This window comes from Equus przewalskii, chromosome 5 (assembly GCF_037783145.1).
Source record: "Equus przewalskii isolate Varuska chromosome 5, EquPr2, whole genome shotgun sequence".
In the NCBI taxonomy this organism is placed as follows: domain Eukaryota; kingdom Metazoa; phylum Chordata; class Mammalia; order Perissodactyla; family Equidae; genus Equus; species Equus przewalskii.
Window position 1 is genome coordinate 15,674,687 of NC_091835.1, and position 12,937 is coordinate 15,687,623.

The window sequence follows — 12,937 nt, forward strand, 5'->3', positions numbered from 1 at the left end:
TCAAGATAAAAACAAATAATTCAATTTCCCTTATAGATAGCAAGAGCAAATCAAGTTCCATATCAGTTCAATCAAGACCAAAGCCTCTAAATGAAGGCTTGTTACTGCCTTATTCATTTTCTGAATACCTTGTTTGAAAGATGGCTTGGAGAGTGAGGGAAGCTAACGAAGCATCACTCTTACTTTTTCAACTTTACTTCCCACAAATACACTGAGCACATGTACTACATGAAGAAATTTGCATTTTAACCTAATTGTATGGAGGATTGGTACAAAAACAGTGAGAAGTAGCAAATATGTGAGGAAAAGGTATAAAGTTAACTAGCTTTTTAAGCTAGAAAAGTAATTGGAAAACTATTTGGGTAACCACAGATTTTTATCAATTCTACTTCCATGACGTCATTTACACTTAGGCAGTGACTGTCCCAAATGGAACTTAAACTTTGTTGATTCTGACTTGTCTGCTGAGGTTTAGAGAAATGGTGAACTGGGCCTGTCAGGGGTCCCTTGAGATGGACACTGAGGGACATCCTAACAAAAGCACATACAGTCACTATAAGGGAAAGGAATCAGGCAGTGAAGTTGGGGTTATGACAATGCCGCAGTTACTAGAGATCTTTTGAGTGGCTCATGTCATGGACCTATAATAATTGTACCCCATTATGGTCTTGTGCCTGAGGCATGCAGAGAAAATGCAATGAGGAAAATCCCTTGTAAGACATGGAGAGTCCAGGGCAGCATTTTGGGACCACGTAACAGAATGTGGTACAAGGTGGGGGAAGGACATTCTCTTCATTGCAGCAGAGTGACATCAAGGCAGGGTGACGTTGGTGCAGATGCGGCTAGGAGTATTGGCACTGGCAGCAAATACAACACAATGTGGTGGCTGGTGGCAGTGGTGGGCTCCATCACAGTACAGCTGTGGCTTAGGACCTTCAACCAGTACCTACAGGAATGTACCATCATGTGCCTTCATGGTTTTTTCTGCTGATACGGCCTCAGAGATGCATCACTGCTGGCCCTGGGAGACTGCTCTGGGTAGATTATGAAGCAAATGAAAGGGCCATTCTACAGGGCAGTTGAGCGTGCTGTGTTCCTGAGCACACTGACACCTCTTGAGGACCCCCCCCAGAATAATATTTGTTGGAGCAGGAGGACTTTGAAGAGGGTAAGAGGACCCACGCAGCACATATTGGTGGATTTAATTTAATTAATCAACCAGTGATCAACACATTTAACAAGTATTTACTGGCCACTTACTAACTGACTAAATAGCAGATCTTTAGACTCTTAATGTGACCCTGTTTTCTCTCCTGCAATGACGTTCCCCTGAGAATGTTCTGTGTCCAGCTTATCACTCTTTCCATCCCTCACTTCCCCAGCCTTTGGCCCATTGAGACCCATATTCTCTCTGGTTAAGACTGTTTGTTGCAAAAGCCTTTTAACTGGTCCCCAATATCAGTCTCACCTTCCCACGTGCTGGTTGTGTTGTCAGTCACCTTCTTAAACATGAATCCCAGTTCCCACTGACTTCCAAACTTCCAACGCTTCTTCAATATGGCACCCAAGGATTTATACCTTTTTTTCCCCCCAAAGCCCCAGTACATAGTTGTATATTCTTATTGTAAGTCCTTCTAGTTCTTCTATGTGAGCCACTACCACAGCATGGCTACCGACAGATGAGTGGTGTGGTTCCATGCCCAGGAACTGAACCCGGGCCACAGAAGCAGAGCCCCCCAAACTTTAACAACTAGGCCATCAGGGCTGGCTCGGATTTATACCTTTTGACTCTATTTTCCCAGGCTCGGATCTCACTTTCTTAGCTTCCATGCCTCCCTCCAGTCCCATCCTGTAGGTCTCACCTGTAGGCCTATAGAAGGGGCTGCCTGGCCACCCTCACATTTTCCTATCTCCAGTCTCTGCTGAAGCTCTTACATGGAAAGCCCTACCCTGTGATACATAGTCCCTGTCCTAGTTTTCCCAATTCTCCTGTCACACACACTCAGAGTCAACTCTTTCCCCCCATACCTCTAAGAAAGTCAATTGGTAGGGTTATTCTTGTTCTTATCCCATTCTACTGGAATTTCTTTACATGAATTTCTTACCACACCGAGAGCCTGTGGATTCATCTTGTTATGTTCTCACAGTGCCCTGCAGAGTCACTTCCTTATAAGAGAAGGATAATTCAATACATGTTTATTAAACTGAATATATTGCCCCCTCCCCCCTGTTTATATGATGGAAAAGTATTAAGGTGCATTAAAGCAGAAGTTCATGGGCCCTTTTAATAAAAACAGGCAAATCTGAAGATTAGCGGGTTGGGATGAAATGTATACTAGCTGAGGGCATGGAGGACATCCTTGTTCATTGTGTGTTTTCCAGGACAGTTATTTAAATAATTTTACTGTTCTGTCTTTACTCTAGAATAGGAAAGAAAAACTATCAAACATTCACAGGACATAACTATATTCCAAAATTTCAGCAACAAAGTGTCAACCAGAAATGAATTGGCTATTTTATGAAGGGGTTATCCTAGAAGTGTAACTATTGATGCCAGATAAGTGTAGGTGGGGTTTAGAGGCTGTACAACTGAACCACGGTGTGCCAAACCATTTTATTATCTTTCTAGTTTGATAAGTAGGGCACAGCTGCATTCTCAAAGAAGTCATCTTTAAGACTTCCTTAACCGTAACTAAAAATTAACCTAAAGAGAGCCCAGTATTAAAGACTCAGATCATAACACTATTCCAGGGGAATTACAACTTCCTTCATCTCAGAGGGCTGAGAGAACCCCTGGCTTTCCTCTGCAGTGTGCTGCTTGGACTGGCTTGGGTGACCCATCAGAGCTCTTCTCTATTCTGACAACAGCCAACAGGACAGACCTGCAGACTCCACTGATTACTGTCACTGTTTACCTTTAACAGAAAAGAGTGGTTGGTGTAGGGATGGCCAATGGGAAGGAACCATTTCAAGTACAAGTTCCATGGGGGACTGCGCCATGATCACCCAGGCACCATGCAACTGTCAGAAACGAGCCTTTAGGTTTGTCTTTCTTTTTTAATAGGTTGATGATAGCAGAAGCCTCCTTGAGTTTGGCAAGTGGCTCGGGAATATTGTGCACAGGATGTACTTCTATCATCTGGCATGATGCTAAGGATGCTCTGTAATAAACTCTGATAACCCAGGATCCCGTCTCCTCTGATTCAGGCTCCTAACCTATGTGACAGGATGAAGAAATACCCAAGGCACTCAGCCTGGGGAGGATGAAATGATGTGACCTGAGATCACCCTTTCCCTTTTGAGTTTCAAAATGTTCTCTTCTGTCTAAAGAGATGTTTCACAACGTAGTAAATGGTTGTAAATGGTGCAAGAATGAAAAATCTTTGTCTTGGGCTGAAATAACTGAGAAATGTGAAAGTAACTGAGGGGAATCAGACTTTCACAATTACCGAAAAAAAAAAAAAGGGAGTTAATAGTTGTTTCCTGTTCTATTTTAAAGATGGCTTTAAAAAGACACATAAAAGCTAAATTTAGCAAGTTATTCAAGTCAGAAGAACTCATGAAGGAAGTGCACAAGAGGCCATGTGAGATTCTGCTGTGGGTACTTGCCTCAACAACAGGGAAGTGGCCTTGTGTCTTGGGTCAATACTCTCCCAGAGGGAGTATTGGGCCCCCTGGCAGAGGCAAGCATCAGACCTCTCTCATCTCCTGTCTCCCTCTTCACCTCTCCTGAGTCCTCTCTACTGACACCGTGGGGTGCTGTGGCTGTGGAATTTGTGGTGGCTGCAGCAGTGGCTACAGTGACTGTGGCAGTGGCTACGGCAGCTGTACCACCTGCAGATGCTACCGGGTTGGCTGCTGCTCCAGCTGCTGACCCTGCTGCTGTGGCTGCTGCAGTGTCCCCGTGGTCTGCTGCTGCCGCCCCTCCTGTGGCTGCAGGTCCTTTGGCTGTGGCTCGTATGGCTGTGGGCAGGGCTGCTGCCAACGGAAGGGCTGCTGCAAGAAGCAGTGTTGCCCTTAGGCAGCCAGCAGAGCCTCTGTCCCTGGGCAGGAGATGCTGAGGACTGTCCTCCACTCCGTCCGCCTGGTCTACCTGTGTTCTGGTATGCTGGGACTTATCCTTTTGGACTATGAATTTGCTCTTGCATTTGGGTTCCTGGCCTTTCTGCTTTGGCTGTTTTCAGTTTCCAATCAAACAGCAAACAGCCAAAACAAAGAGATGAGGACAGCCTAGCTCCTAAAAAACAGTTGACGTCACTGAGTTCCATCAAGTAGGATCATAATTCCCAATATTCTTTAAACTTACCTGATTATTTCCTTCCCATTCATGTGCTTCTATCTTGGCTCCTTTTCTATCTTGCATCCCTATTTGTCAACAGCTGTTTCCTAAATTTCCTAATAAAATAAATATATCACTCAAAGTTTCTTTTTGCCTTTACTTTGGTTTGAGCATATCCCACTTCCTAAAGATCTTAATCTCTTTTCAAAGGCCCTTGGTGATGGGCAGAGATAGCAGAGCAAGACAGGGACCATGAGAATAGCTTTCCCACCACCGCTGTCCACACATTCTCTTACAATGCAAACAGAACACTGGAAAGTGTGGCTTTATCTACAATTTGGATTTTATATTGAAGTGACAGCTTTATTTGCAGATAGAGAAATGTCCCTAATTCATTAAAAAGTCCTATTTTATTCACAAAGGACCAATTTAAACAAATATTCAGGAACGTACTTACTACCAAAAATATGGATGGCTGAATTGCTTTAGATTTCCATCTGCTCGAGCCATTTACTCTTTGCTTGGAGGGCAAAGTTCCACCCATGCAGTGCAGGCCTTTTTATTTTTTTCTCTATAAATTCAGCCAGCAGCGCACATTTAGAACTTTGGTGTTCTTAGTTTAGCTCTTCTATATCCCTAACTACAAAAAATAATGCCATCAGGTTGTGCTAAATGAGTTGGCATTGGCGGATGTGGGATTTATCTTGGTTGTCCTGCTCCAGCCTTGGGCCTCAAGTGAATTGCTATTTGCCTTTCTGTCTAAATTAATTTAACATCAATTGGGTATTTTTACGGCTTGGGTTTTCTTCCAAGTTCATTTCAGATCTTACTTAATAACTTAAACCATGATTTATGTTTCTGTTTCTTTCTTTCCATTTTTTAGACTCATAAGCCTAGAGGGGCCTTGAGCAGTCAGCTAATCCCTGTCCTTTGACCAGACTGTGGTAGTCCCTTCCTGATAGGAAAACTGCTACATGTGTAGGATCTATTTGTTTTATATCTAGAGAGAAAACTAGACCTTACTTAATCCTCAATAAACATCATTCACTTTGAAGATACAAACTGAAATACAAATGATATTTTATGATTCAGACCACGAGTAGTATTTAGAAGGATTTAAATATTTTAGGAGAGTCTGCTTTCTGTTGACAAATATTCATTGAGAAACTCCTAGATATCAGTGAAGCTCTCAAGTGCTGAGGCCAGTTCAAAGACGGAGCACATCCTGCCTTGAAGTGTCTTTGGGTGTGATGGGTTGTGCACAAGGGATTGTATCCAAGGCCAAGTGTGACACTAGCTGTGGGCATTTCCATCAGAGGTGGGAAGATAGTTCTTGAAAACATCCAGATGGCTTCATAGCACTGAATCTTGTGGCTTCTTATTCTCTGTGGACTTAGTGTATCTTTTCTCTGTCACATTTGGTCTATTTTGGAGTGGCAGAGGCTGTCATCCCTGCAATGTCAGGCCAGCCATCACTGTCTTTGCAATAAGTTTCTTCATCTCTTTGCCACAAGGTGTGAGTTTCTCAGGTGGATAAAGTACTGCAGAGAAAAAGATGGGCCACAATTTAAAGAAAGTATTTCTATAGTTCAATTGAGCTCAGCAAATATTTTCACTTCTCAATCTGAAATTATTCTCACTTGGTTTTCAAATCCTTATAGGCCCTGCCTATAAATTTCCCACAGTAAAGGATGCAGATCACGTTTATGCCAATTATTCAGGTAACCTAAACAAGGACCCAAATTCGCAATCGGACTACAGAGAGGAACCTACAACCATTCACCAACTGAAGTGAGATGCAGGATGTGGGCATGCAGAGTGCTCTTCCTATAGCTGCCGGCCCTCTCACAAAGCCCCATGTGTAGATCCTGTCTGATTTCCTTGTGCATTTCATGGTAGCTTCATGTGGTGGGAATTAGTGTGGACCCTGCTCAGGAGGAGGAAGAGAGAGCTGAGCGTGTCAAGGAAAGCCAGGAACTATAGTGCATCCACGTGCCACATCGTGGATACAACAGCAGCACAATTCTTTCATTTAAACATCAAGGATGATCAGTCACACAGATTCATTTAAGCCACAGCATCTCTTTAGGCCAACAGCTCAGCTTCCACACAAACACGTTTGTGTCGTTGACATTCATCACACATGACCAAAAGAGTATTAGTTTGCCAGGAGTGCCATAAAAAAGTACCATAGACTGGGTGGCTTAAACAACGAGAATTTGTTTTCTCATAATTCCGGAGCCTGGGAGTCCAACATCAAGGTGTCAGCAGATTTAGTTTCTTCTCCAGATTCTCTCCTTGGCTCGCAGATGGCCACCTTCTTGTCGTGTCCTCACCTGGTCCTCCGTATATGTCTGTGTCATAATTTCCTCTTCTTATAAGGAAACCAGTCATATTTGTTTAGGACTCACCTTAATGACCTTCTTTTAACTTAGTCACCTCTTTAAAGATCCTATCTCTAAATACAGTCACCTTCTGATGTACTGGGAGTTAGGATTTCAACATACAGATTTTGAGCGGGACGCAATTCAGCCCCTAACAAGAAAGTAACGAAACATAGAGATGTCAAATGCTTTGTCCTTCATTCATGTGATTTTGCTAGTGACCTATGTTCCATATAACATGACTTTGCTTTTTTTTTTTCAGTAGCCATTATGGATTTACACTTATCTTCTTTTCCATATCAAATTATCACACATTTAGCTGAAGGAATTGTCTTGGAGTACCCCGATAGGACCCAGCACGATTCCTGGCAAATAAATGTTCAGAAGTGTCACTGGTTCACCCTGCCAGCTGGGTCCTTTTCTGCAAATCAATGTCAACACTGAGTAATGACACCTCAGCAAATTGAGACAGCCCCACATCTTCTATTCACACTCACTGAAAACAAACTCACGTTTCTAGTGATTGGGCCAGGGGAGCAAGAGCCTAAGAAGGGTTACATCTTCATTGCTGAGAGAGGCTGCATGTCCTAGAACTGTGCCGATCAGCCTTGCTTTGTGGGAAAACTGCCTCAAGGAGTTGTCAGTGAGGAAGAGTTGGGTGAGAGATGGACTGGGGCATCTCCCCTGACCCTTCCCTCCAAGCTGAACACATGACCAGAGGTGGTTCTAAGTCTAGGAGTCTGGGAGGGGAAAGATGAGTCAGAAAGTGGGGACCCCAGAGATAAATGCTAGAAGCTGAGGGTAACTACAGAGTGCTGGGTAGCCTCAGGCCACTAGTGGCTCAGGGCTCTTAGAGGTGGAAAAAGAAACAGAAACGGAGCCACATGGGTACCCAAACCAACTGTGTCAACCTAGAACTTGGGGAGGCTGGTCTCATACCCACCTCCTCAAACGCTAGCTTCTGAATTCCAACGGGAAGGGAAGACCCCCTTTGGAAGTCTTATTTGACATGATTACTCAACTCATGTTTCCTTTGGTTATTTTATTCCATTTGGTCAGCTCAACCTGTTTAAGCATCTATCTTATGTCAGGTTCTGCTTCGAGTGACAAGGAAACACCCCAAGAGGGCCTTATGGGGTTGGTGCAAGAATATCCTTCTCCTGGGAGACACACCCAAGGTGCTCAGCTTCCCACCACCCAACACAACTGGAAGCCCCCTGATTCCTTCCCCTCTTACCTTGCTGCTAAACCAACCGGGATGGACCAAGAATCTGGAGTCTACACAGAAGATGGCCAGGAAGCACTATGGGAAATTAACAGAAGGGGTGTTTAGGAACACATTTTATTGTGTATGGAGAATCTTTCAGAGAACGCTGAAGGGGTGGGATGAAAGTTGCCCATTATGATTATTTTGAATCTAATGCTCATCTTCTCATGTTATAACTGAAAGCTGATTTTGTAGTTTGTAGTGGCTGATAGACAGACTTCCATGGTCCTTGCTATGACTAGAGCCAAACTTGGTCGTCTGGCTCTGGGAGAGCTGAGTTAGAGGACACAGGTGCTTAGTGAGGAGTGATGGCTGAATGGAAAGCAACGTGGACTACAAAGCTAAAGGACAAAGATATGTGATGAACCCAAGGCCTCTGTTTATGTTGCATTTCGAAATAATTCTCAGCAATAAGGCCATGACAACTAAGATCAACACAGAGTAGAAAGGACTCTGGGAGTAGACAAACAGTGACCATGATAAACAATGAGCCTCAAAAGTGACCATGCTGCTAAGTGATGATCCCATGATCACGCAGGATCTGCCCAATTATTCACACACCCAGACTTCTGTTGCTAAGATTCCATTAAGGGAGAGATTTGGGAAAAGTTTAGTTTACAATATTGAAGTGCTAAGATTGAGGAGGGGCCCCTAAATCCTTCACTTCTTGATAAACCCACAATGGATTAATCATTCGTTAGTCCACTTACATCTATTGCAAACAAATTATCCAGTTTTTGATTCATTGCTGCCTTTGCACACATAATGTCTACCTCTTCTGTGGGGATCAAAATGCATTTTCCCTGTGGACAGACAGTTTAGAGACTGGAAAGAGAAAAAGACATGACTCTTTGAGGCCGATTTAGTATCCTTTATTAAGAAAACTGTTGCTCTGCGTTATGCAGAGATGACATTGCAGTGGTAAGAACAGGACACAAATAAACACAAAGTGAGAGGCATTTCAAGGAGGTGGAACATTCCTTGTCTTGACTCTATTTTGTAGAGGACGTGACTCGGACGGTAACTGACAGAGAAGACTGCACGTTTATGACTTTGGTTGGTGTTTATGAAATGCAGGCAGGATCACAGAAACTACAGAAATGTGAGATTTCCGTGGGCTGCTGATGAGGCTAAAGTCATGCTTGTGACTTGACTTACAAGTCAGAGAGGAGCAGCCAGGCGGGGAGGGGGAGTCTTACCTGGAGCAGGGTTACCTGCAGCACCTCCCCAGAGGCCAGCTGGCCCGCCTAGTGGCAGCATTGCTTCTGGCAGCAGCACTTCTGCTGGCAGCAGCACTTCTGCTGGCAACAGCCCTTCCCACAGCCGCACGAGCCACATGAGCCACAGGAGCCACAGCCACAGGAGCGGCGGCAGCAGCAGACCACGGGGACACTGCAGCAGCCCCCACAGCAGCCACAGCAGCAGGGGCAGCAGCCGGAGCAGCAGCCGACCCGGTAGCATCTGCAGGTGGTGCAGCTGCCGCAGCCACCACCACAACCACCACCGCAGCCGCCACCGCAGCCACCACAGCCACCACCGCAGCCACCACCGCAGCCACCACAGCCACCGCAGCCACCACAGCTTCCACAGCCACAGCACCCCATGGTGTCAGTAGAGAGGACTCAGGAGAGGTGAGGAGGGAAGTTCAGGAGATGAGTGAGGTCTGATGCTGCCTTCTGCTGGGAGGCCCTTAAATACCATCTTGGGAACAGGGAGAAGGAGTGACCCAAGACGCATGACCGGCGGTCACTTCCTCATTGTTGCTATTGCAGTTTCCAAATGTACGGCTATTCCTTGTTTACATTCCTATGGGACATATTTGACCCAATACTTTTGCTAATTTTAGCTTTTCTTTTTAAAGTCACTTTAAAAGCAAGCCAAGAGATAACATTTTGGAGGGGAGCTTCATTTTCACAGAAACACCATTTGAATCTTTGAGATTTTGATTGAAGAAGGCACTCAATTGTTGCCAGCTCCTTTTCCACTTCTCCTTGATGGTTTTCTCTCCATTTATTCAGTCGAAATCATCCTGCTTTAACAGAAACCTCCCAGATGCGGAAAAGTAAATATGAATATCCACATAGAACAAGTCATTTTCTTTCAAAAATGTTCACATCCACTATTTTTGTGTGCCTTACACCTCACTAAATTGGCCATTTTAGTTCTTGTGAGGTTACATGTTCACAGCTATATTTCCAAAGATATTTGAATTATTTTTAAACTAAATGACCCTCTTTTCTTCTCCAGTGCTCCCTTCTCTCACTCTACTCTGTCTCTCCCTTAGTGCTCACATCCTTCCCACAGTTCCGATTTCCACATGTATTTTCCCTCCAGCTTAGAATTTCCTCCAGGCTTCAGATCCATAGAGAGCCAACTCATAACTCCACCATCTCCCCCCAGGTGTCTCGGGGCCTCTCCAGTGCCGCTGGCCCCAGACCCACATCACAATCTTCCTTCCTTAATCCCCATCACCAGCAATATGAGCAAATTTTTCCTCCACCGTTCCTTATTCATGAAGTTGGCAATCCTTTAAAAAAAGATTAACTTTGAATCCTTCTTTTCTTTCAGCCCCAAATTTAGTCTTTCACCAAATTCTGTTGATTCTGCCTCCTTAAAAGCTCTCAAACCTACTTTCCTATCTCTAGCTCCACTGTACACCTCACCCCAGTTCAAGGACCCCCCTGAAATGCTCTCGTTGGTCTACTTACAACAGAAGTGGTTTGGGATCGTTGATAACAAGCCAGTCAGCTCTAGGGACATTACAGTATTTCCTCTCACTCAAATTTCTGAAGAACAATCCTACCAAATTGGGAAAATGGGCTCTGAGCAGCAAGCCTGGTACAAAATAAAGCTTGGGGGATCTGGTGGCCACCAAACCTCCTCATCAAGGTCCTCTGAGCTCTCATTGATGGCCAGAGATGCTCCTACATCAGCACATGTGATGGAGAGCCCTCCTGGACCCTCATTTTCCTTGCCCTATGTTTTTAAAGCCTTGGTGGTCACCAGCCCTCAGATCCCGCCAGGATCCACAGCTACATGCTTCTTCTTGTAGCCACAAACTCTTTTTCTCCCCAAGTCAGGCCTCTCCCCACTTCCCTAGCTTCTGCACCTGCACTCTGTGAGGGCCGCCCACCCCCCCCCCCCCCAACTCTCAAAATCACCTAGGTCAGGCTGGTCAACACAGTGGTGTTGCAGATATCAATTGATGTCATTCACTCAAGGACAAACATTAGCTCCTCATCCAAAGCAAAACATACCAAGAATTTTATCATCAAAATGCAGACTCTTGAGAGAAGTTATTTCTGTTTTTAAAATAATCATTATGGCCTGGGTGTGAGAAGACAAATCACAATGGTATGCTTCAAATGTAGATGTAGGAAGTTCACGTCTCCAGCCTCAGCGTTTCCGCTGGTCGTCGACAAATACGATCATGGCATTGGACCTGGGTAGACGCCTTTGAGTCTGTTGCCATTTTCACGTCTCTAGCTCAGTGTTCCTGTCTATTGCAAGCTCTGAGGTCAGGGACTGTACCTTGAACTTCACTGTACTCACCCCCTCAGCACTCGCAGATCACCTGGCCCAGTAGCTGACTGATGATGTGTGTGTTTGCAAGTCCTGCCAACAGCTCATACACAGCATGTGCTCCCTGGGCATCGTGGGAGGATAGAGAAATATCCCCATTCCTGTTGACAGCCTAGTTCCCAGAATGCTTCCCTAGAACGTTTAGGCCTTTTTTACTCACAGTGGAACACAGTTTTATGAAAAAATAAACAAAATTGAAAAGGTGGTGCAGACACCTAAAAGGGAAGTAAATAAGAAACAATGGCATTCTTCCATGTAAACAGAGCCAAATAGCAACAGGGAAGTGGTCACATGTCTCCCCCCCATCCCCAGAGCTGGTATATAAGGGCCTCCCCCAGCAGAAGGTGGCATCAGACCTCCCTCACCTCCTGAACATCCGTCCTCACCTCTCCTGAGTCCTCTCTACTGACACCATGGGGTGCTGTGGCTGTGGAAGCTGTGGTGGCTGCGGTGGCTGTGGTGGCTGCGGTGGTGGCTGTGGTGGCTGCGGTGGCGGCTGTGGTGGTGGTTGTGGTGGTGGCTGCGGCAGCTGCACCACCTGCAGATGCTACCGGGTCGGCTGCTGCTCCGGCTGCTGCCCCTGCTGCTGTGGCTGCTGTGGGGGCTGCTGCAGTGTCCCCGTGGTCTGCTGCTGCCGCCACTCCTGTGGCTGTGGCTCCTGTGGCTCGTGTGGCTCGTGTGGCTCGTGTGGCTCGTGCGGCTGTGGGAAGGGCTGTTGCCAGCAGAAGTGCTGCTGCCAGCAGAAGTGCTGCTGCCAGAAGCAATGCTGCCACTAGGCGGGCCAGCTGGCCTCTGGGGAGGTGCTGCAGGTAACCCTGCTCCAGGTAAGACTCCCCCTCCCCGCCTGGCTGCTCCTCTCTGACTTGTAAGTCAAGTCACAAGCATGACTTTAGCCTCATCAGCAGCCCACGGAAATCTCACATTTCTGTAGTTTCTGTGATCCTGCCTGCATTTCATAAACACCAACCAAAGTCATAAACGTGCAGTCTTCTCTGTCAGTTACCGTCCGAGTCACGTCCTCTACAAAATAGAGTCAAGACAAGGAATGTTCCACCTCCTTGAAATGCCTCTCACTTTGTGTTTATTTGTGTCCTGTTCTTACCACTGCAATGTCATCTCTGCATAACGCAGAGCAACAGTTTTCTTAATAAAGGATACTAAATCGGCCTCAAAGAGTCATGTCTTTTTCTCTTTCCAGTCTCTAAACTGTCTGTCCACAGGGAAAATGCATTTTGATCCCCACAGAAGAGGTAGACATTATGTGTGCAAAGGCAGCAATGAATCAAAAACTGGATAATTTGTTTGCGATAGACGTAGGTGAATTGATGAATGATTAATCCACTGCGGGTTTATCAAGAAGTGAAGAACTTAGGAGCACATCCTTAATCTTATCACTCAATTTCTTAAACTAAACTCTCTCCAAAT

The 12,937-nt window shown here is 45.4% G+C and overlaps 1 protein-coding gene across 1 annotated transcript; it reads left to right on the top strand.

Moving 5' to 3' along the window:
* Nucleotides 1-11,868: 11,868 nt before the first annotated feature.
* On the top strand, nucleotides 11,869-12,679 carry LOC139083252 (small cysteine and glycine repeat-containing protein 7-like). The gene has a single exon (XM_070618510.1). The coding sequence runs from the start codon at nucleotides 11,926-11,928 to the stop codon at nucleotides 12,286-12,288; it is 363 nt and encodes a 120-aa protein (XP_070474611.1). The 5' UTR covers nucleotides 11,869-11,925; the 3' UTR covers nucleotides 12,289-12,679.
* Nucleotides 12,680-12,937: the final 258 nt, after the last annotated feature.

Coding starts and splice junctions, on each gene's coding strand:
- LOC139083252 (XM_070618510.1), top strand. CDS start 11,926: ATGGGGTGCTGTGGCTGTGGAAGCTGTGGTGGCTGCGGTGGCTGTGGT.